At 47.9% G+C, this 25,188-nt stretch overlaps 1 protein-coding gene across 1 annotated transcript in view; it reads right to left on the bottom strand.

Moving 5' to 3' along the window:
* The window catches only part of LGR6 (leucine rich repeat containing G protein-coupled receptor 6), a 147,099-nt gene that overhangs the window by 24,658 nt on the left and 97,253 nt on the right, over positions 1 to 25,188 (bottom strand). The window contains exons 5-7 of the mRNA XM_074893547.1: positions 24,053 to 24,268; positions 15,121 to 15,192; positions 1,011 to 1,079 (exon numbers count right to left, since the gene is read on the bottom strand). Coding sequence (XP_074749648.1) covers positions 1,011 to 1,079; positions 15,121 to 15,192; positions 24,053 to 24,268 — 357 coding nt within the window. The remainder of the gene's footprint in view (positions 1 to 1,010; positions 1,080 to 15,120; positions 15,193 to 24,052; positions 24,269 to 25,188) is intronic.

The following is a 25,188-nucleotide window of genomic DNA, read 5'->3' as shown; positions in this document are numbered from 1 at the left end:
GCAGCAGAAGAGAGGTCACAGTCTGCTCTCCTGTACCTCAAAGGCAGATGCGGGATCCTGTGTCCATGACCAAGACCAGACTCTGGGTGATGCCCAGGTTGTTTAATCCCAGAGGAGTCTGAGTGAGTGATTGGTTGGATGGCTGTTTGAAATTTGCCTCTTATTTAGTGATGGCATTTCAAAAGCCATCTCAAAGTGGATTAAGGATCTTATTCTCTTTTTGAATGTCAGAGTAATGACGATATCTGGTCTGATCAGAGAAATCTCCTGAGAATTTTCCCAGTAAAACAGAAAAGTAGTGTCAGATTTTTACTCCAAGCCTCCCAGAAACACCAAAGCAGCTGCTTTTGTCCCACCCCAGCCTGTCACCAGTGTGACACAGTCTTAGTAACCACAGGAACTGTGGATTCACATCAACTCAACCCCATCTTGAGGCTTCTACCTTCATGGGTGTTAAGTGGTATGGTTTCCCATTTTTAGTGTCTCCCAGGCTGACTGGTTAGAGGAGAGAGAGCGAGCCACTAAAATAGTCATAAACTTTTGTAATTCCCTATTATAAATGTCTCCTAAGGGAGACCAAACAGTTTCTGCACGTCAGAGGATGTGGCACAGGGCCTGCAGGAGCCATGGCCTCACGATAACACAGATAACTCCATGGCTGTGGTCCCAAGATGTGGAATGGACATTAGAAGTATCTGGAGGTCAGATGGACTTTGAGTCCCTCAGATGGCACAGGAGAATGTAGAGCTGCAGGAGGAACCTGCTCCAAGCCTGATGGGGCATCTTCCACTCCTCTCCACCAGCTGTGGTGCAGAGGCTGAGGGTGAAATGGTTAGAGCTGATGGAAATTGAAAGGATAAACTGCTTTTATGTGCATGGTGGAGAGGGCTGAGAAAGACGAAAGAAAGGCTTGAACCAAGTGCTCTCCTCAAGTCAGAGCACATGCAATGCTTTATTGGTCACTCTCTGTTGGGGAACACTTTTGAAAAAGAATAAATAGAAAATCTCACAGCTCTTGCAGTCGGCCCAGCGTCCTGATAGCCCCAGGGAATTCCAGCAGCTCGTTGTAGTTTAGATCCCTGAAAGACAGAGAAGGGAAAAACATTCATTAACGTTGCTGTAGGAGCTCAACCGAGTGTATCTGTGCTTTGAAGGCATGGAAACTTGGTTGTTAAGCATGGGAGACACGTTTTTCCTACCATGCTGATCCAGCCACTGCCTGGAAACAAAATCTCACACATTCCTGCAGCAGGAATATTCCCTGCTAGGAGCACTGTCAGGCGAGAGCCAGTCCAAGCCATGGCTGCTGCTGTCTGGACTCCTTCCCCCCCAAGTCCTTCCATGCCTGGTGCTGGACTGTGCTGCTGCTTCACATCTCCAGAGTGGCCCGTCCCCCTCTCCCAGGAAGTCACCCCCAGGGGCTTTGGCTGTGAGTCATTTTTCCTGCCTTTCCAGGTCAAAAAGGGATTTGATGAAGGACAAGAAACACAAGAGAAGCTTCAGTTGTGTGGGCCCCATGAAAGGTCTTCTCTGGAACACCTCACCCTGTGGTGCAGAGGGGATCAGGGGATCATTCCCTTGGTGCTTGTCCTGGGGATGATGGATCTCCCAGCCACTGGGACGTGCTGTGACTGGGACCAGTGGGAAGAGCAGGCTATGGGAAGGCCTAGGTCTTGTGGTGCTTGGGGTGAACCCCACATTGGAAACTGTGAGCCAAAGGTGGAAGTGATGTGCAAGAGGTATTGACACTGCAGATCATTAAGCTTAATTTGCAGTATAATAAATTAAGTAAAATATAATATGTTGGTCATAATGACAAGCGTAGAATTTACCTGCCCTGACTTGGCAACCAGAAGAGACATGTGAGCCTGAATGAAACATCATGGGCTGTATTTGTTCTCCAAGGATGGACTGGCACCTCCAGAAAAGTATTTCTTTGGGGCATTGCTGGCAGCCTGGGAGGAACAGCTCTCTGAAGGTACTGATCCTGCTGTTGACTGAAGGGGGCCCATGGAGACTGGCTGGGCTTTAGGTGTGTAGCAACTCCTCCTCTAGCATGCCCAACACTCTGAAAGGCAGTTCCAGATAAAACGGTAACATTTGGCCCTGTCCTGTCCATCCCACAGACCAAGACACTGAAGTCTGAAAACCAGGCAACTGTTTCCTACCTGCATGAAACTCACTGAGTTTTAAGTGGTAGATACTTTGGAACATAAGGGTAATTACTGGCTCCTGGAGATTACTGTATAATTACACTTAATGGACCTCAAAGTAATTACCATGTAACCTGAATTGTGGTTTACGGAACAGAAATAACCGTGCATTTACACAGCAATGAGTTGCTGCCCAATTACCTTGTAATTCTCATCCTCTGGGCCCAGGCATGGTAATTACGTTATGATCGCTCTTGGCCCCTCTCTCTCCTACATAGTCTTCTCCTTTACCAGTGTCCCTGCTTGGGAATTACTCTACAGCACTGTCTTGGCTTGGCCCTGTAGGTATTTACACAGTAAATCAACCCAGAGAGTCTCTCTAAAATGGTCTTCCCTTGCGCCTTCCAGGATTCCAGGCTTATATGACTTATGACCTAGGGAATACTTATCAGGGAATTACAAGATAGGGGACAAAACCAGAAGAAAATATGGAACGAGGTAGTCTTGGGTGGATTTTGTCTTGTGTAGCCTGACAAGGTCCATATCAGACCTTGTTGCTCAATTCTCTGCAGCTCAGGGGATGTGGCGGGCCCTGCTATGGCGGGGTTTGTCTCTGCACACCAAGGGCTGTTTTCTCTCCTCCAGTTACAGAGGGAGTCTGTCTGCCTGCACTACGTGTATGGATCTGAGCAAAAAAATCCTGTAGGACCTGCCTCTCAAGATCTGGAAAGGGTTCACATCGTCTAATAATGGCCAGCGGTGGCAATTAGCAGGAGAGGAGCACAGGGCTGGTGACAAGGCCTCAAGCTCTGCCTCCCTGCCACGTCCAACCTGCAGAGCAGAGGCAGAGTCCCAGCACACATGAAGCTGCTGTGTGTGTCCCCAGGGCCCTGGAGTCAAACAGGAGCGATGTGTCCCTCCTCACGCCAGCTCGTCTATTGGATATGAGAGCTCTGCACCTCCGAAAGAGTTTGCTCTGACACACTCAGGTCTCATGTGAATCCAAGCAGATCTGTGAGTTTTCCCAGTCTTCTGCTTGAGCTGAAAATGATCTGTTAAAGAATAAATAGCCCAACACATGACTGCTCATACACCTCACTCTTTGCAAGACACACGTAGCTTGTTATCAGCTGCTTGGATGCCCTTAGCCAGTTTCTGTCGATGGTACCTGTCACCGTCACGGCTGAGTGCCTCGCCCTGTACAGGCTCTGTTACATGGGGGAACACAGGGCAGGACTTTTACAACGCACATCCCTTCACCGAAGCTCGAGGAGGCACAGGAGTGGATTTCCAAAGAGAACAAGTGATTAGAAGTGCAGACAGGACACCGCTGGGCATTTTGAAAGCATTGGTCAAATCCAATTATCCTTCAGATCACTGCACTGAATGAATCAGAGGGCATTAGCAGCCTAAGCTGACTGACAGTCCCAAACCTCTATCTGCACATAAGGTGTTTAACACCTTTAAAAGTCTCATCCTGCAGTGACTTTCCAAGCTTACAGCGAGGTTTCACAGCAGTGCAGGAAGCCACAGAGGTCACTCAAGGCTGGGTGTCTGCCTGCACCGCTTCCATCCCTTGTACCACAGACTGAGGGGCTGGGATGAGCCTGTGCAATGCCACGGCACCAGCCCTGGAAGAGAGGCACTGTGAGCCCCTCTGCAGGTGACACAGCCCACCGCCGTTGTGTCACCAACACTGGGGGAAGCTCTGTGCAATGGCATGAGGTTGAGTTTCTCTCCAGCGATACCTGACATGTCTGTGAGCAGCCGACAGATGGAAAATATTGCCCAACAGAGAGGAGACTTGGCTCAGCTGTGATTCACTAACAGAAGAAGGGATCTTAGATCTGTAACCAATATTATTTACAAGGAATAATTCAGTGTGCTGTAATATTTGCTCCTGCCTTTCTCTAAAAATGCGTTTCCTTTCCAGCTCGCGTCTCTTCCAGGCAGGCTGGTCTTTCATCAGCAGATGAACATTTTGTTTGTACCTCCGTGTGTGTGCAAGTATGTACAGGACCAGTTCTTCCTGAGCGAACACACACCTTTCCCAGCCCTGGCAGCACCTTGGTGCCTCCCTCCCCCCCCTGCACTTGACAGATACAAAGAGCATTGTATTCAGCAGCTCCCTCTGGGTAAAAAAGCCATCTCCGAATGCTGGTATATACTGGGCTTGTTGGAAAGTGGAAATGCAACCAGGTGTAGTCATGCTGCTCCAGCCTGGCTGCCAGCAACCCCAGTCTGTTCAGGAGAGACAATGTGCCTGTGCTCGCTCCTGCTGGTGCTTCCTGGTTTTCGGGGAGGTGAGCCTCCCTCCCGGAAAACAAACCCAACTGTGCTCATTAACAGCTCCCCTGAGTGATGCTTGCAGCCGATTGCTCTTGATCTGTGTGCCACTTGCACTGCCCTGACTTGCCTCCAGTGCTGCCCTGTGCCAAGCCCTGACAATTTCACGGGGGTTCATCTGGTTGGGGGAGGCTGGAAGAAGCCAGTAACTGAAACAGTCCCCAGGTGACATCTCTTCCCTGCAGTGGGGCAACCCTCCCCAAAGCCCAGACCCAAACCAGGACACAAGGATGGCTTCCCTCTCCCTTCTCCTTCCTTCCCAGAACTTGAGTTGGGCTGTGGTTCAAACAATGACCCAGAAAGTCTCTGACCTTCACCGCAGAGGAGGCCATGGGTGTTCATGGCAGTGGGAAAGTTTCTGCTCCTTTAGTGAAATTCAGTCCTTGGGTCTTTCCACAGATGTCTGATATCAGCAGGGCTACATCCATCCCAGACACTGCTCCTGTCTGCCTGCTCTCCTGTGATGAATTTGTCCCAGCCTGTGTGCCTGCTGGTGGGTCTCCAGAGCTTCTTTCTCGTCATCGGGTCAAGGCAGATGGGAAGGAGTCTGGGCTCAGTGAGTTGGGGAGGATATTGCGTTTTGACTTCAGTGGCAACAAAATTTCCTCCACTGAGCATGCCAGTGAAGTGTACATCATTTACAAACCCTTTCCAGGGGCTGGGTGGGTATAGAAAATGGATGTACCATAGAAAATGCCTCCACGTGTCCTATTTCTCTCTGTGACTTATCTGAGCTGCTTGGACAATGCTTTGCTGGTCCCAGATCCACCGTCTTACACTTTCCTACTGCTTCTGGCTTTGGGATGATGTGGGGAAAGCTGCAAAAAGCCGAACTTGCCGCCAGGTGACACTATCCCCACTGCACTGCTGTGGTGCATGGGCTGGGGTCTGGCCTGGGAGGCGTCTTGGCCCAGGGGAACTGGACCTGGCACTGCTGGTGTGTGAGCTCTAGGGTCTGCCCTGAGGCTTTGCACACTATGTATAGGGTGTCCCGACTTTGGGGTGCTGCCCTTTTTGGCACACCTGGGAAAGTGGACCCCATGCCAGCATTACCTGGTGGAAGGATGTGAATGCACCATGGCCATGATTATGCCCAAACAATAGGGAAGCCTCGTAACAAAAAAAGAAATAATGGGCATGGCATAAGGAAGAGAGTTTTGCCCATTATCAAGGGATTTTGGAAGCAAAATCACCCAGCCAAGAGATTCAGAAATGATGTGCAAGAGAAATGACTATAAAAAATCACTTTCCTTAGTTGGGCTCCAAGTTACCAGCTCCAGGCATCATAGTGGGATGTCGAAAGGAGCCTTGTCTGTTCTTCTAGTTAAAATGAAAAACCTCTTAAAGGTCACCCAGTCTGTCCAAGACACAATGAACTGGCTGGCTTTCCATTGTTGTTATTTCTAGAGTGAGCCTATAGCTTCATATTTGGAAGATCTTAACCAACCCTGTTGTTTATTTAGAAATAAAAGTAAATTGACATCAAAGGCAGTTATTTTGGGCTTTAACTGCCAGGGTGATTTGAAGCTGACAACATTCAGCCTGGAACTATTAATATCATCAGTCGGGCCAAAAGGAGAGAAGGAGGGGAAAGAGTCTCAGGTCAATTTTCTGCCTGTTAGGGACTATTAGTGGTTCCACACAGGAAGCCAAAAAAAAATTATGTAGTACTATAAATTCTTCCATAAGCCACAAAACACCACAAATTTGCAGCTAATAAACCTGAAGATGCAGTAAGATTAGAAGCTGGAGATGGGACATTTGCTGACTATTTCAGTCCCAGTGTAGTTCGAGATGTTACTGCAGTGTCCTGGAGGGAGACTCTGTGCAGCCTCTGACAAGGACTCGCATTTCCACCTGTCCTGTGCTGGCGTATAATCAAGCTGCCAGTAAAAGTAATTACTGCTGCTGCTAGTTGTGCTGGTTACTGTGGCCAAATCAAGCAGTGGAAATGATTTAATTGGTAGTCTGAAAGCCCAAGGGGGCTGTCATGACCATGTAGTTTGACCTCTTGCCTGGCACTGGCCAGACAGCTTTACCCAGATGCCTTATATCAAGGTCATGGCTTGTGGCTGAGCTTGAGCTGGGAAGAGCTGTCTGATTAGTCTGGAGTATGAAAAGTAAATGTACCATTAGGTGCCATGTTTCTGTTGTGTAGCATCACCATAAACCCTGCTCTCCTGGTAGCGACCAACACGTGTGGTGAGTGTGTGCCTTTCCCCAGCACAATCTGGGTGATGAGATGCAGCCACTGCCTGTAACACATGAGAGGAGGGAAGGGGGATGCAAAAGGACTCAGAGCACACGTCTGACTCCAGGCAGCCTGGAGCCGTGTGCCCAGTCCCTAAATGAAGACATACAAGAGGCAGAGGGTCAAGTGTGAGCAGGAGAGAAATGACCTGTCATGGGATTCATCTGCTATCGTCAGTGTTTTAATTTGGGAAACTAATCATGTCCTAGAAAGGCCCATTTTTGGCAAATTATGAGGAGAAGCTTGGCTGTGAGGGAGCGTGACAGAGTTCATGGGTGTCCCAAAGGAGCAGAGATGGGCCCCCACACTGTGGGAAGATTGTCAGGTACTAATGGTACCTGATTTCTGCGAGGAGCAAGCAGCAACCTCTGTACAAGGATTCATTCTGACAGCCTGGCCTGGAAACATCCCAGCCTCTCACTTACATGGTGCTGCACCATTTTACACGGTTTAAGTGGCACCGAAAGTCTATTGCTGGGGTGGGGGGGACCTGTCGGTAGGTCATGCCTTGTATGCCTGCAGGCACCAATCCTTCCCTGCACAGCTCTGTTCTCCATTTAAAAACACAGCATTGCCCAGAATGTGTCTGTTCCAACCAGTATTTCTGTCTGTTCTCTAACTGACGAAGGTACCAGATTAAATATGTTTTCAATTCTGTTTGATTTATTTAACAAGGTTGAAATAAGCCTTTGAGAACGGGATCTCGTGGGGGGTCCTGGGAGCACAGGCCCTGCCATGCACATATTATTTACAAGACACAAAGGGAGCTGACCGCAAAGCGGAGCAGTGGGGACCACGGTCGCTGGGATGCACAGACAATAACCATGGAGCTGATGACTCAGGCAGGGGAGGCACGGAGTACGCTGCTGCACTTTGCCAGGCAGGGGAACAAGGCAGGCTCGAGGAAGCCTGGTCTACAGCAGAGCATTTCTGAACTGTGGGAAGGAAGCTGGGGACCAGCCTAGACGATTCTGTGATTCTGTGACTTCTACCTACCCCTCAAGGTGCACAAGTTGCTGGTGATCAGCCCCCCGCCCCCTGCAGCGTACTGTTCCTGGAAGGAGGGAGCGTGGGGTGGGGGCAGAGCTTCTGTGCATCAGCACACCCATGGTGAAAAGATGCCCACAGCTGCCTCTGCTGCCATTTCTGCTGCCTGCAGTGTCTGTTCCTCCTTTTCACAGGTAATCAATTCATGCTCACACGTTTCTGGACGCAGAGGCTTCCCTCCTCCGGCACGGGCAGCTGCTCTCATGCAGATGCTCTGTGAAAAAGTCTGTGTCCGAGGGGAAGGCTTTGAGCAAAATGAAGCCCAAGGAGCCAGAGGAGTTGGGGACCCCTGACAGGTCACTGAGCTGACAGGGTGCAAGAGGGGTGGTGTGAGGATTTGGTGGGCAAAAGAAGAATAGGCAGAGTCCTGCGAAGGAGGTGAGCCTTATAGCAGAGCCATAACCCACGGAAAAATGCAGCGGGTCCAGAACTACCTTTTCACCTGAACTGCCTTCACTTTCTGTCTTTTTCTTGAGAATCTTGCAAAATATCACATCTGGTTTGGGTCATGTTCAGCCAAAGCTGAAAGCCTGGTTGAGCTGCATCGGTGAGGACACATTTCTGGCAGTCCAGGCTTCTGCTTTCGGGAGACAAGATGCAGCAGACTGGGACCCCTTGGCCCAAGGAGACCATGGGAGGGAAGTGTCCGGTCCCCATGCTCCCAGACAGTGCTTTGTGCGTTTGCAAATTCAGTTTTACAGGTGGCTTTCTCTCTTTGGAAAAGTCACCTTCCATTTACATGACGATCAGAGCAGGCAATGAGCTTTATAGCTCTGTTCTTGGATGAGACACAGGGACCCAGGGCCCTGAGCTGTGGTCCCTCTTTCCAAAAAGCCACCTGCCCCCTTCCTTTCTCCATGCCCTGAATCTGGGTACCCAAGCCTCTGCAGAAGTCCCCTCCCTCCTCTGGCAGGGCAGGGTGGGACTGTAGAGCCAAGTTGCCTCTGATGAGCTCCACACTGACACACATCAGGGCTGGAGCATCAGGATGCTGAGGAAGGAACAGAGCAGCTCAGCGCAGCAACCAGGACATCCTTGGAGGAGTCAAAACCACCAGCTACTTTGGGAATTGCACAGACTGGGATTAACAACAAGAGACTGCACAAAAGGTTTCAACTTAAACATGCTTACGGAGACAAATGCCACCTGAGGAGCAAGGTAGCACTTAGCAGACAGTGTTCCAGGAGAACAGCAAAGCCTGCCTGGCCCTAAAAGGGTTAAACAACCCTTGTATGAGCTGTGGTGGAGATATTTCTCATTGCCTTTTTCTTGCCTTCATTGCCTGAGGTGCACTCTATATTAATTTTCTTTTTTTTCTCTCCCATAGAAAATCCAGCTCTCCGTAGGAGTCGGTAGGTTCCAGCTCTGCTCTGCGTTTACAGACTTGACTAATTACCTGGATAATAGGGCAGCGCTCTGCGAAAGCCTGTGGTAAGGGCATTTCCTGTGAGGCAAGGTTAGGCAGATAAAATGCCTGGAGCCAGAGGGTTTTGGATTCAGCCCTTCTGGGAGATGTTTTTAATTTATTAGTGCTATTTTTTAAAAATAAATTAAAAGGTTTTTAAATGAATGGAGATTTGCTCTTTCCAAGTGATTTATCTCCTTTGTCTGACAAGCAGAGGAGCTGGCAGGGGTGTGGATGGGGAGGGGGAAGTCAGAGAGATAGGAAGCAGTGGGGTCATCTCAGGCAGAGGGGATGGGCGAGGGCTGTGGGGCCTCTCTGAACCACTTCCCCATCACATCCGCGTCAGGGATGGGCTAGAGATGCCCGAACAATCAGAGGAGCAGCACTTTTGGGGCAGATCATTGCTATATTGGCCATAGCCTGGAGGCTTTCAGTATTTTGGGCTGGTCCTGGGGAGCAGCCATTCATTTCCCATCCCTGCCTCTGCCCTGGGAACCACCTTAGCCCTGCTGCAGGGTGGGGAGACAGGACACTGCCAAGACACATTTTACTCTCTGCCAACGTCAGGGTCTTGTCTGGTTGCATGTGCCAGGGCAGCGAGGAACCCTAGCCCCTGTTTTCGGTTCAGCCCATGCTCCATGTATGTAGGGGACTCAGGCATGTCACGGACAGGACCACTGGGAAGGCCACAGCTCTTACTTTTGCATTCCTCCCCTTGCCTCAGCAGCTCAAAATGGAGCCCTGAGCAGGTGTTGGGGGATATGTCGTGGTTTTTGTGATGGGGACCCTGCACGTACCCATGCCAAGGTGCTGCTTGGTACTGCCAGCCCATCTGCACCTAAGAGCCATGTAAGAGCATAGACCTGCTGGATCCTACCCCATATCAGAGGCCCCAAGGACTGGTCTTGATGGTTTTCCTCTCCACATGCATTTGGCAACTAGCGTTCAGGGCCACAACGCCTCCTCTCCCTGCTTGGGCAAAATAGTCCTGATGGGAGGAAAACCACTTTCTCCTTTTCTTCAAAGCAGAGCTCCCAGCCCAGGGGTGTTTTCAGGGAGGTACTACTGTTTTGGTGGAAAACATGGGAAGATCCATGCAGGAACGTCTCCACCCCTTCAGCTGCATGCTCTGCTTGCTGTCTGGGGTCTGCCCTGCTTTGCCATGGGGACACTGGCAAGACTGAGAGCTCCCTAACAGCAGTCAAGCTGGGAAATGCTAAATGATGGTTTATGTGTGGTGGTGTTTGGAGCTGGAACTTGGGGGTCAGCTCTGAAATTCAGCTCCATGATTACATGCCCTCCCTATGGCTATCTGTGAAGCGCTATACACACACACACGCATATATCCATATGTATATATGTATTTGGCTGCACAGTTTCAGGTCACCTATCCCTTCCATTCCTTCACCCTGTAGAGAGCAGTGACTTGTGGCCTGACCATTTTGAGGGACTTCATGCATTCATCTTCCTCTCCAGGTTTGATCATGAAACATTTATATACCGGGGAAGCAGAGGGCTAAGTTCAGTTTATCACACCTATCGAATGAGGTCAAAAAGTCAAGCACTACAAGGCATGAGGCAATTATTCATCAGCCTTTAGATTGCATTCAGACTGGCTGCAAAGCTCAAGGACCTTAAGACATAGGACCTTAAGGCAAAGGTTTTGAGGAGGAAACTTGGGCACAAGACCAGTGTCACTGTGGAAATTCATGTCACAGGGATCCCCCCATTAGAAATACTGCCCTCACACAGCAGTGGGGCACTTGGCTCCTGTCTTAGCACCATGCAGACCTTTGGATGGCATTTTTTTCTTGCTGCTCCTCTGAAAACACAGCCCTGTGTCCCCTTGTGCAGTGCCCCAGCCCCAAGTACAAGGTCCGAATGTTTCCAGAAATCAACTTCTGTCATTGCAGAGATGTTCCTGACTGCAGCTGACTTTTCTTTACATCAACTTTTCCATAAACATCCCTACTTACTAGGCTTATGTTGCAGAACAGGTATAATCTAATACCCTTCCCCTTCTCTCCGCATTGTTAAAGATTGACAAATGAAGTCCAGCATAATCAGGAAATGTAAAAATTAAGATCCTTCCATCCAAATGGCAGGAAGGGGGTTATGCTGCCTGACATTTTACAGCACACTTTAAATGGCCTAAAGAGCAATACACTACAGGGCAGGTTTTATAAGGCAAAGCAGGAGCAGCAAAGCGACGTGAAGAGCAGTGTGGCTGGAGTCTCAGCTTTTGGCATGCCTTGCTCCTACTTCTTGAAAAAGATGGAGCTTCCCCTTGACTTTTCTCCTTCATTTCACCGCCCAACTCCTCACCCAAAGCCCTCTCAGGATTCCCCCACCCCACTGCACCAGGCCATTTGCTGTGGTCCAAACACTCGCCTTGGCCACAGGTCTTCCCCTCTGGGCATGTTTATGGGTTATGGTTATCCTTTCCTTGGTATTTAAAGTCTTTATGGATGGCTGGCCCTGCTCCGCTCACCGGGCAGCAGTGGCTCTGCTCTGCATCTCCTATGGGCACCTCTGAGCTTACACCTTGTTTAAAGGATCCAGTCCACGACCCAAGCTACAGGAAGTATGTGTCACATAAGCATATTTACACTCTTATTTACTCTGCGTCTTTGGGAGAGGGCTAAAAAATGCGAAGTATCACCCACTTCAACCATCTAATACCTGGTTTCATGGCTCAGCCATGCTTGGGGTTTCTTCTCACAGCCCTGCAGGGTTGCTCTGTGTCATATCTCAGGCTTATGGGAACCGGTGAGGGAATCTCACTAGGTTTCAAGGCTATTTCAAAACCCTATTTGGAATCTGGCCAGAGAGGCTCTGACTTGCTTCCAGCCTGCCTGCCCAGGTTTCCTTCCCAGGCAGAGGAGGCTGGGGGGTGCTGGTGAACAGCCAGCTCTTGCCCTGACAGAAAAAATTTTCTTGGAGCTGCTTTCTCCAGCTACAAGCTGGTGTTTGACTGGTTGAGACCTGACAGGTGTTTCACATCTACCTGCCCCCTCATCAGCATGGAAAACACAGAGCTGCTCTTGCTCTGTACCTGGCAGAGCTGACTTGTGCACAGTAGCTGCAGGTCAATGCAGGGGAAACATGAAGTCATTCATCTGGCTTCACTTTATCTCTTTCTAGATTTGCTGCCGTCCTAAAATATCAGGGCCAAGCCCTCTCCAAGAACAGAGATGCTCCACTGGGATCTGTTTTTGCAGAAATGATAGGACGTGGGGTAGGCGTCCGATGTGTTTGTGCATAGGCAGCTTGCACACTGCTGAGACCTGCATGGAGCAGTGGGGGCTGTTCCTCTTAAAGTTTTGGCTGCATTTGATAAAAACAGAAGTTTCCCTGTCTAGCTGAATATGAGAAGAAACATTTCCCTTAGGAGAACAGAGGTTTCTGCACCTAAAACTTTTCCGAAAAGCCCGAAATATTTTTTTTCCTCTCAACTTCTACAGTTCTTCAACTATTTGCCTGGTTTATAATCAGCATCTGGCCACAAATACTCATTTTAGGAACCCTGGAGAAGTTTCTGTCTTCACCAACTCTTACCATCCTGCTGCCTTCCAGGAGGTAACGCCCACGGGGTAACTGAGAGCACAGTTTGGCCTCCACAAGCCAAGAAAATGTGCTAAGTGCTGTCAACAGAATGTAATCATAATTTGAGTTAAAGGGTATGTGCGGAGACTGTAATAGTCTCCACATGCACAGGAGCTGAAAGGTGGTGGGTAGATGCAGGTCTAGCAGCTTGGCTGGGCTGTTGCAGGCAAATGCTCGGCTGTTTTATGCCACAAAGCTTGGCCAGCTTTGGTCAGCAGGGCAGATGAGTGCTGGAGAATAGCACAAGGGGGATGGCTCCACTTGGGGAACAACTCATTCCTCAAAGATCAGTGACTTGAAATACTTGCTGGCCTGGAGGTGAGAATTAGATGCTCAGGCCAAGAGGAGCGAAAGACAGATCACTCTCTGTTGAGGACATTCCATCAGTGTGATCAGATGTGGAGGAGAGTTTGGAGATCTCACCCACAGCACTGTCCTTGCAGCTGCAGGCAGCTCATGGAGGATGGGGGCTGTGGGATACGCACATGCACAAGTCCAGGCCATCAGAGCCTGGGCACAGGCAGTAGTCAGGCAGAAACCTGATCCAAGGGGAGGTTGAATACTCCCAGGGCTGCCTGATCAGCAGGGACAGGACTTCCACTGCTGCAGCTGTGTCCCTGCAGTACTATGCAGTCCTGTGCCTGAAGGGACTGAGAGCAAGAGAAGGAGACGCTGAGCTCCTCTGAATGCTGGGTGGCATCTCAGATGGGCAACAAAAGACAAAGAAAGTGCTAGAGCAGGAGCAGAGGGGAAGAGAGGGAACATGACCTTTTGGTACAACTGTCTGTGGAAACTGAATTATCTCCCAGGGCAATGGAAGCTCTTCAGTCTTTCCCACAGGGGAAATAAGGGACCAGCTTCTTCTCTGCAGCTCCATCCTGCTTTAACCCCCTTGGCTGCTGAATAAGGTTGCCCTGATGTAGGCTGTGATGTTGCTGCATGGTCTGCCTGGGTTATAGCCCAAACAGCATTTTCTTCCATCAGCAAGTCTTCCACTCCCTCCTGCAACTTGCCTGCCTTTGTGCTGCCTCGATGCCACGACTCTGCCCTCAAGTATTTGCCTGCGTCCACCAGAAATGACTGGGGAGAAAGCCAAGCCAGCACAGTGATGGGGGAGACCTGTGGGTCACCAGAGGAGACCATCCAGCAGCCTCCCTTCCCACATCATCCCTGGCATGGTTCAAATTCTCCCCAGCTGAGCCCTTCTGGGTGGCCCCAGGATGTGCCAGTCTGAAAGTAAGAGACAATGCATGTCATGGTCCTGCCCCCGAGGAGTGTGTCTAGGGACCAAGGACTTGCCTGCTGTTTCCACTCTCGCCTGATCACTGCTGCTGGCACCGTGCTGGGCACAGAGGGGCCCTGTCTCCTTGAGTGGCACTTGAATGCTGGGAAGCGTCACCCCTTTTTACCATGACCCAGACCCCCTAGTTGTCCCTGGCAAGGAGTTAGGGCCTGACTCTGACCCCAAGGCCTGCATGAAGGGACATGTTTCTGCACAATTGAAGGCAACAGTCACCTCTTCCAGTCTTTCAGAGCCATGATTTATTTGTTTGCTTGTTTATGTTTCCTCCTAGCCCAATGCATGGCACATGAGACCCAAGCAATTCATACTGCTGTCAAAGGCACGTTGTGTGCAAGGCAAGGCCATCACATTTAACTCTGAGTTCAGGGTGACCTGTCTGCTTCCAATGAAGATGTGTCCTGGAGGAGAGTTCATTCCTGCTTCCCATTTTCCCTTGTGTTCTCCTGACAGATTGCTGACCCAGTCATGCCAAGAACATGGTGCAAGATGAAGTCAGCTGGCTATGGATGATGCCAGGTAACATAAGACCATCTTGAAGAGAGATACTCCACAGATCCCTGAGGATTTTAGCATCCTTGAACTCAAGCCAGCCCCTCATTTTGGTGGTCAGGTGTTTAGGAGGCTTTGGGACCATATGCATGTGGTGAGGAGGTGGGGACACTTCCTGAACAGGGCATGCATGCAAGCTCTCTGGATTGCACCAGGACTAGACTTGTGTCTAGGGCCTCAGAGCCCCCTCCTAGCCACTCTACACACATGCACAGACCCCTCTGCAGCAGCAGCACAGCCAGACCAGCTTGCACAGACGCAGGGAGAAAGTTCAGTCTGCCACCACCCCAGGAAGCATCATGCCCTGGGCATCTACTTGCTGCTGCTGCCCTCAGTGTGTGGTGATGAGTGAACATACAGTGGGGCTGACCCAGAGACACCAGCCCTTTCCTGTGGCCTGTGGTGGAGGGGATGAACATATACGAGCTCTTTAGGACAGAGAAGAAAACAGGTGACTCACAGGGTTTCCAAGCTGTGCAGCCCATCAAAGCCGTTGGCTCCCAGACTTTGGATCCGGTTGTTGTGCAGGTGCCTGTGGACAACACAGAGATGGTCAGTGGAGGTGCAAGCTGACCTTTTCCTGCCAGTCTGAGCCATGGCCCAGGGACATCCTGCAAACTGCGCACAGCCGGGGCTGGGATGACGAGGGGTGTTATAAGGTCCCCTCTCTTGCCCCGTGAGATACATGCTAGGTGCAAGAGTGCTTGCAGAGCAGCTACAGAGCTCCCATTTCTCCCAGGAAATCCAGTCTGACATAGGAGTTTCCCTGAGACCTCCACTTTCACAGCTGCCGGGTGACTTTGAATGAACTTGCTTAAGCAAGAAGGTTCAAGAAACACCCTAGATCTCACTTTACCTTGGGCCCAACCCTACAAAGTCCTGTGTGGCTTCAAGAGTTGTTCATGGGCACTGGGTGCTATTTAAGGACACAGTCATATTTGGAGTCCTCAGAGCCTTAGTATAGCAAGAAGGCTTTGAGTTCAAAATCATCCTGTTAGTCACAGTTTATTATCTTTACTTGCAAAAAAATGAAAATGCTGCCAGTTCCTGGACTAGCTCCAGTTTGATTGAAATGAAAGTTGTCTTCAGTTTAATGCTTCAGAGTGTCTGGCTGAAGTGCAGGGGCCATGTGACAGGCTGATGCACATTCTCTACACTAAAGCAACAATTTTTTTCATGTTCCACTTCATCCTGGTGCTTCATGCCACGAACATCTAGTGCTTAAGGGCTCTGGAGCTCCCAGCCTTAATGTTGGTGCTGGAGAGCCATGTGCTGGGGGCCCCTGCAAGCCATCTGGGGTATTTTTGCCTTGGAAGCTCCAATATGATCTTGGTCCCATCTGCTATGTTCTGTTTCCATGGGCCCCTTACTCCTATGTCACAGGTTTTTTGGCAAACCCAAGACCTTAATTCCTGGATTTTTCCTCTCCGAATGTCAGAGACTCTGTGTGTGTGTACATCTGAGTGTTTTTGCCATCTGGCTTCCTTTACAGCTGGTGGGAGCCGCGTGGCTAATTACGCATCCCCCTCTGAAATCCCGCTCAAGGGCACCTTGAAGTTCATATAGAGAGATCTTGTGAGCAATCTGAGGAAAGTCTGCTGAAAACCAGGAGAAGACAATCCGCTGCTGCCCAGCCTGCACTTCTACCAGCCTGTGCATAAGCACAGCAGTGATGTCCATGCTTGCACTGGGATGGTCAATGTGGAGAAACGCCTGCTGAGGAGGTAAGGTCCTCTGGGGCAGGATATCCCCTTTGCTCTCTGTCAGGGGAGGTTTCCCCATCAGTTTATTTTACAGTTCAGGTTCTCCTTTAACACAGAGCCCTGTATGGTGAATCTGCTGCTACACCACTTGCCTTTGGAGTCCTTTTCTCCCTTGCCCACGCTCAGGGATGCACCAGCCTTTGTCCAACACTGCTGCCTCCTTCCAAGAGCCTGGGGGAGATTCCACATTGGCAGGTGGATCAATGACTTTTTTGTTATTTGCTGCTTGATCTAAATCTGTCTCGGCTTGAAAAATCTCTCACTCCACCTGGATTCAAGTGTGAACTGTTTGGCTGAGCACAGGCAGCTCCCACTGCCAAATATTCTAGGGTAAAACAGGAGGGAGCTGGAAGTGGAGGAACAGCCAGGCTCTAGGGCAGTTTGGTAGGGGCTTGCAAAACAGAAACCAGCCCAAGACGGATGTTTGTCATTGGGATGAGAACATACAAACATTTCAGAGGAAAGGGAAGGGAGGGGAAAGATGTGTGATAAAATATGTTTGCTCCTTTGAGCAAATGGGAAAAAAAGGAAAGGATGGTGTCTGGAATAAAACTTGGTTTGACTGTGTCTCTTAGAGTAGAAAAGAAGCTGAGATCAAAATCAGAATCTTACAGGAGAAATTTCTCTTTGTCACAAGAAGAGAAGTTCAAGTTCACATGGTTTCATCTATCAAATATTATGGGGTAGCTTCAGATCGTGTTGTCCTTACTTCACTTGGCACTTCCAGTGCAAGATGGTCATTTTGGGTCCCTCTGAGCACTGGAGACTGCATTTGGCAAATAGAGGGGTTGGATCTGGAGTCGCTCTGTAATTGCAGCAAGAGGTACCACAGGAACCCCTTGTCTGATACCTCTGTCTGCTGCGAGAGGACAGCGTGGGGAGAAAGGAAATGCTGAATGCTAGGGAAGATGTGAGCTCCCTGGAGCTTTGTTGGGATGGTACCACAGGACACGTTGTCTAAGCTCGGACATGCTGAGCAGCTGATTACTATCACTCAAGTCAGGCAAGGAGACAGAATAGAAAAGCAATCACCTGCTGTGTTTATATTTGGCTCTGAAGTGCTTTGTTTGGAGGCAGAGTAATGAAAATCATCAGAAGGAAGTTCTTTGTTGGTGAGAAAATTATGAGCAACCAAAAAAGAGAGTTATAAAAAAATTTGCTGTCCAAGCTGAACTCTAGAATTGTTACCCAACCACACAGCAATAATAGAAACAAGAGAGTTGGAAAGGTAAACACTTGAAAAGATGTTCCTTTCTTCTTTTTTTTTTTCTCCTCTGGTAAACAAATTTTAACAAGTGGAATTGCAACATCTCCAGTGTTTGTCAATTTGAGCTCAGCCCACACGACGTTATATTCTGCCCTGTAAATTACAGTTGGTTTGATAGTAGCTTGAGATACTTGGTCCTGGGCTGTAAACAACCCTCTTGTGATGCAAAAACATGAGAATTCTTTAAGCCCTTGCTATTCCTATCGGACCTAGTATCTACCACTGTCCTCAGTAAGAGCAATGAGCTTTAAGATCTGTGCATCACCCTTTGCAGGTCAGTACCATGGAGCTGGTTTGGGGCAATCATTCATGAGAGTAGCTTTGCCCAGGAAGAAGCAGGACAGCCATTGCTTTTTAGTGGGCTGGCATGTAGACTGGTTTTCAGTTGTGCACCTCCATTAGAAAACAGTGGTCTCTTTACAAAAGCAATTTTCATGACTGACCTCTGGCACCATGGCAGACAATTTGCCCCACGTGCTCTGCAGCAGCCCAGGTGCTGCCATGTGTCGTGAGGCAGGCTAGCGCCTCTGCGGTGTCGGTGAACCCATGCCATGCCTTGCTGAAAGGCAGTGTAAATTACAGTGGCTGCAGAGTACCAAATAGCTGCAATCCCCTGGACAGGCTAGGGAGACATGCTGCATCTTGGCTGGTGTCTCAGGTGATGACACTTTAGAAGGACACCAGAAAAACCCCAGTCCTACAAGATTCATTTGTGCCCCACAAAAAAAAATGCACAAGTTTCTAGAAGGAAGATTTCCTGCCCTTGCCAACAAGGCAATTTCTTATCACAAATTGAGCATAAATGAGATTTTTCCAAATCATCCCTGCAACACTCCTAGTAGAATTGGTTTCATTTTCATTTCACTCCCTTTTCCATATATTTTTCCAGTGGATTGAAAGATCCTGAAGAACAGTTTTGTACTGAAGTGAGAGAACTCAACACAGGCATTAGCACTGCGAGCTCCAAGTCTGGAAAAGACACCTCCAAGAGGACAATGCACCTCCATCATTTGTCTTACACACAAGGGAAAGCAGGTTGAGCTAATGTGCTAAATGTTTGTTCAATAAACGTGCTTGTCTGGATGAACAAGTGAGTAAAGTGTAAGGAAAGGGAAAATATATCTGCATTGTGCACTGGTGAAAAAGGCTTTGGAAGGATAAATGTATTTCTGGTGCCCATGTTGTTAACTGAGTGTTGATAATTGGGAATGGGTGCAGAAAAGAGCAATAAAAATGATCTAAGTGCTGGAAGAAACTAGGATGGAGACTTAGAGAACTCAATCTCTTTAGCTTATTAAAAATAAGATCAAGGGGATGAGTGCAGTGTAATGTATAGGATTCTTCCTGGTTAGAAAATGGGTACTAAAATGGTTCTGTGATTTAGTGGATAAAAGAATAATAAGAACAAATGTCTGAAGTCAAAGCCAAAGAAAAATCAAATGGGAAATATGAGCTTGCTTTTTTTTTTTTTTTTTTTTTTTTTTTTTTTTTTTTGTTGACACTAAGGATGATTAACCACTGGAACAAACTACAAAGAGAAGTGGTGGATTCTCCATCACTTTCATTTCTAATGACTTCAATCTTTTCCTCTCAAAAAGGACAAACGCAAACATTTTCCATCAGTTATTTGCATTAGATGATTTGAACCAAGTTCAAATCTGACATGATATGAATTCTTCCACTGGACCAGCCATTGCCATGATGAATTTTCAGCTCTATTGTGGCAAAAGTGTCCTTTTCCTCAATTTGGCCATGGATAAGTAGAGAAACCTAAATCATAAATGGTGCAAATTCCCATTAGTTATTTCCGGCAATGAAGGACCATCATGAGACTCGTCTGGTGAAGAATAGAGCTTGATCAGGAGTGATGTTGTCAGGGATGTGTTGGAGTGCTATTCACTTCTTCCTCAAGTGCTGGAGAGGGAAACTCACTTTTGCCAAGGCAGCATGCTCAGTCCTCAGAGAGAAAAGGCACTTTTGCAAATTACAAGGCCCATGAATGGGACCCAGATGTTCCAGGCGATATTGTTCTTAGTAATAATGAATTACATATGCCTGGCACTCCTCGCCAACACTGAGGTTCCCAGGAACTTCTCAGAGAGGGACTTGTTAACTCCCTTGCACAGGTGAAGGTAGAGATGCACAAGTTCGTCCTGACACAGATCTAACAGACTGGGGTTTGTCATGCTGGGGAGCTCTGAGTTCCACAGATGTCAGCTGAAACTACTGGCACTCAGCTTCCCCAGAGAGCAGGGATGAGATGCTTGACGTTTGCTCCCAGGCAGGGAGGGCACTGAAAATCAGTGAGCCCTTTTGCAAGTTTTGGCCAGAGTAACAGCAGAACAAGGACCAAAATGGGAATGGGAACCCAGGAGTCTTGGAAACTAGTTTTCTCCTCTAGTCACTAAACCATGTTGTTAGAGAGAGAGCTGCATCATGTCCTTACATGATAAAAACTGTAAGAAAGAGAAATTCTACTAAATATCCTTCATTTAATGTCCTCAGATCTCAACACATTCAGCTGGAAGATCTTGCTGGGTGATCTCGGAGGGAAGAACTTGAAGGTGAATGACTTGTCCTCAACAATAAAACAGCTGAAATTCAGATTGCATGAATGCTGTATAGGGGGAGAAAACCAGTCTTATATGAGCATATGCAGTAACAGGTGTTTAAATATATATAGGAAGAAGGTCTTGGTGTTTTGTAGCTGTCAAAAAAGCAAATCAAATGATAGGGATGACTAGAAAGGAGAAAATGGGCTACAGAATGGCATTATGCCATTGGATAAACTCGCATTAATTTTTGTCTTTGCTACAGTGTGCGGTTCTGGTGTCTCCATCTTAAAGTTGTGGAGGAACAAACGAGAGATATGTAGACTAACTTCTGATTGCAAAATAGCTAACTGGATGGGGACTGGAAAAACCGCAATGAGGGAAGGGTATGACAGACACTAACAAATACAGAGATGGCACAGAGGAGGTAGAGACATAGTGCAAGAATTAGTGGGTGTTAAGCAAAACTAACTGGTAGTGGCATGAAAACAACTTTCCCAGAGTCCTTGTTTTTGGAAGACTCGTGTTCAGGTAGACAATGGTCAGGGCCAGCGAAGAGGAATGGAGCATCTTTTTTGCATTGTGAGGCCAAGTTAACTCACTGTCTCCAAGCTCACTGCACGTGACACAGCAAATGCTGGGTCCTTTTGACAGCTCAGCATTGAAGGAATGTTTGAGTCAGCGGGGTTTCCAGGAGCTAAGGCTTCCTGTGGACCCAAATAGTGAAAGATCTGGGTTTTGACCTCGTTCGCTCTAATTTAAGGGATTCCCTGTCATGTGATGAAAGTAAAACTACCAAAGACGTTTTCTAGCCAAGCCCATCATTACAGGACTGCAGAGAAAACCTCTCTACTGCCTGGCCTGTTTAGGAGAGGTCACTCCGGCTCTGTGTCCCATCCACATCCTAGCATCTCTGCTGAGAGTGCTCACAGCTCCTTTGGGGACACCAGGAAAGAAGGGAACTGCAGCCCATTGCAAAGATGTGACAGCAAGGACACATCTGTGGCACTGGGGGAATTCCTGGTTACGGTTCCCAAATTTGTCCATGTGAGAGTTTACTGTGGACCCCTCTGGGGACAGGGACTGAAAGAGGTGCTGTGATTCCTGGTTTGAGAGTTGACTTTCTGCTGAATTCAGCCGACAGAGGAGATGAGGGACACTAACAAGAACTGCCGTCATGCACTTTATCGGCCTGTCAGCACAGCAGCATGGGGGTTTCAGATGCTCGCTTCTAAATGAAAAATCTTTTATGCCAGAGAAAGAAGACGTTTTTTGTAAAAAACCTTTTGCTCCATACAAATCATTAGCTGAGAAATATTCAGGACTATTTCTGCTGAGACACATTCTGACCTGAATAGATCAGACTTGGAGGTAACATCTTCAGTATCCTATTCCCATGAGCCACCCTGATCTAACAAGTCATTTTCTTTCTGCCATCAGCAGCACAGTGCCAACAGCACAGCACACGGAGCTCTTGTTATCAAAGCTGGGGAAAGGATGGCGTCAATTACTGAGATTCATAGATTTCATGATGAGTGATTTACATGAGGCTCTGCTTGCTGAACACCCTGCAGCCCTAGTTAGAAACCTGCAGCAGCAATAGATGGGAATAAGATCAGGGAATTCCTCAACAGAGGTGTAATTTATTAGCAGAGACTGAACCCCTTAACTTATTCCAGATTGAGGCTTGTATATTCTGATGTCGGTGCTTTGTGTCAGTGCGGGACGATCACCCACATTTCTCCCAAAGGCCCAAGGTGTGTGGAGGAGGAAAAGCACATCTCTGCACCTGGGAAGGTCATGCCCTCAGCCATGGTCAGCTGTGTCCATGGGTATTAATCAGACTATATATGAGAGGCTCCTCTGTGCTCTTCCACATCTGCCCTTGGCTCTCCTCCCTCAGGTGCTCATTTTAATACCTCTCAGGTTAGAAGTTTCCTGATGTTTATGGTAGCAGCCAGCTCTTCTCCATCTACGTGCAAATTCAGACACTTGCACATATGTATCATCTGCATCCTGGTAGGGACAGTCTCCTCGAAAACTTTACTGCCTAGCTCGGCTGGCTTTTGGGATCATTTTCTTCTCAGCTTGGTGGGTGAGTCTGAAGCAGGGAAACATCCCTGGTGGGGGTGAAGGAAGAACACTGGGTGACTTTCCACTGGCTGCGCACTGACAAGGGTATGCAAGGAAGCATGGGAGAGATTTATGGGGCCAGTTCTGCCAAACACTTGTGATCCCACAAAAATTTAGCATCGTGTCCCACAGTGCCTGGCAGGATCACACATGCGTTCCCTTCCAGTTGTCTGTGGTGGGACATTATTCTCTCCCTTGTGACCTAATGGTCAATGACTTTTATTTCTTGAGCTTGCCTGTTTAATTAAGGAGTTGCTTCTCACCCAAAGTATGGGATAAGCCAAAATGAAAACAGCATGCTTTTGAGACTGAAATAAAACCCCAAATGTCAGCTCACCCGCCGTGCTAGCTATTATAGCTGAATGAAGTGGTCGCATTATGATGGTCATGGGATGCCTTGTAGAATGAGCACTATTGTGGGTGAAAACTACTTATTTGACATTTCTCAAGTCGCTTTTAGCATTTCTCCTAAATAAGCCTTTATGCTTTGTCTAAACAGCTGAAGTTGATGCTTAATAAAACTCTGGACTATGCTTTGTCCAAGCACTTTCTATGCTAGATGGCTTCAGTAAACACTTTAAATTTTGAAAGCGAAATAATTGCTAAACTTTCACTAAGGCACCACATGCTGAGGTTACTTAACACCCTGGTATCAATACGTATTACCAAACTAAAAGTTAACATTTCATGTAGATACAGGAGCTCTGAAGTAGTTGGCAATCACACCTGACCTTGCTAATCAACACCAAAAGAGTAATGACAAGCTAATTTGCACATGTAAACTTCCTTTTAAAAGCTAGATAACATACAAGCCTCTGCTGATAGAAGGGATGCACCTCCTGACGCAACTGCCACAGACATCAGTTTGCTTTCTGATTACCAGCTGCAGAGTGTTTTAGTGTCTCACTGCCCATGGAGGAAACGTTTCCCTCCTGGACCAGGTGTCCTCTGAGAGCAGCACTGTTCTCTACATTGCTCTGAATGCTGTCAGTAAAATGTTTGTAATGCAAACTGGACAACAACATGCACCATGGGGTTATGAACACTGCAAAGAACAGTTGATCTGCATATGTAACACAGTCATGCAAATAAGCACGCACAGGCTTGGACAAGGTGTTGAGGTTAGACCTTTTGTTCAAAATCATATTTGGTCAAAAAGTTTTCTTGGTATGTTTTCCAAGAAAAAAAAAATATTGCTTTTTGACCCGACCGCAAGTTGTTGCAATGTTATTTTTTTTCATGTTGATAGAAATTCCTGTAGTTTTAACACAGGGATTGGAGGGGGAAATAGAAATGAGAAACTTTTTCTTACTTGAATCTTCAGGGAAAAAAAAAAATCTGCTTTTTATATCCAGATACTGATTTTTTTTTTTTTTAAATGCAAAACATTTTTTGAATGATATTGGGGAGCTTTCTGGCTCTTTTCTGGTGAAAAGTGAGGAAAATATGAAAAAAATCAAAAGAGGCAATTTTAGCATTTCATATCAAACAGCAAAGATTCCTTCACTCTTGTGAATAAGAGCCTGTCTACTGCCTCTGCAGCAAAAAGCTACTCCCGGGGAGTGACCAGCAGGTCTTCCCATGGGAGGAGGACCCTGTTTGCCAGGCACAGTCAGCACCTTGTCCCAGCCAGAGGATGCCACGGCTGCGAGGGAATAACAAGCGGAGAAGGCTTACAGCACCACGAGGCTGCTGAGGTTCTGGAAGGCGTAATCAGGGATGTGCCAGATCTGGTTGAGAGCCAAGGTCATGGCTTGCAGTGCTGGCAGGTGGTTCAGAGCCTGGACAGGGATCTCCGTCAGGGCATTATCATCCAGCCACAGGTGACGCAAGGAGAGCAGCCCCTCAAAGCTCTTCTCAGGCACCACAGAGATAAGGTTTGCATCCAGGCGTCTGAGTGGGAAAGAAACAGGGTGGGGATAAGTGAGAGATGGATCCAGCATTGCTTTATGTGCCCGCAGTGTTATGCAAAGGGAGTTTTGATGCCGAGGCAGGATGGATTGATGGCCAGGGAGATTTGATTAGACTGTAAATAGTGATTAGCATAAGGAGGTCTTGGCGCAAGGCTCCTGCCTGTGATTGGAGATGTTTGACCACTGCCAAGGATGATCCCTTCTTGATGGCCATTTAGTGCTGCCAACTGATGGCAGCTTCTTAAACAAAGTGGTTGGGCTAAGTCCTTTCATACGGACTCACCAGTTGGACACTGGCCAGCTTAAAAATGAGCATCAAAGCTGCATCCCCTGGGGCCAGGCTTGCCGTGGATCTGCCTGAGCTGATCTGCAGGGGCACAGCCCTATTTGGGGTACCCCACAGCCCACTCCAACCCACTGCTGCGGGATGAGCTGGACAGCAAACTGTGGCCAAAGCCCCATTCCAGAAGAAAAGGTTTTTTCTGGAAATGTGAAATTTGTGGCAGCCTTGCTTGGTGTCCTGCATTTGATCCAAACTGCCAGAGCTACCTGCGAAGCACCACAAACAAGTCAGACTATATGTCATGGGACAGGAATTAAGCCTGTGCTCTCTGTATCACACATGTTCAGGCCTTTCTTTCTTCTTGATTTGCCAATTGCCTTTTTTTTTTTTTTTTAATCATCATGGAAACCTTAAGGCATTTGAATTTGAGGTTTAATTTGATGAGAAACTTTAATTTTTAAGACTTGTTTTTGTTCCAAAATAGAATTAGAAGCCAAAAAATATTAAGCTTATAAAAAAAAAAAAGTTAAAAAAATAGGTTTGGGAATAATTTCTCTTAAAGATCTCTTTATTTCAACAATGGTGAGCAGAATACAATGTGTTATCTGTAGATTTTA

The sequence above is a fragment of the Strix uralensis genome, chromosome 24, assembly GCF_047716275.1.
Source record: "Strix uralensis isolate ZFMK-TIS-50842 chromosome 24, bStrUra1, whole genome shotgun sequence".
NCBI classification, from domain to species: domain Eukaryota; kingdom Metazoa; phylum Chordata; class Aves; order Strigiformes; family Strigidae; genus Strix; species Strix uralensis.
This window is presented reverse-complemented; position numbering and strand designations above follow the sequence as displayed.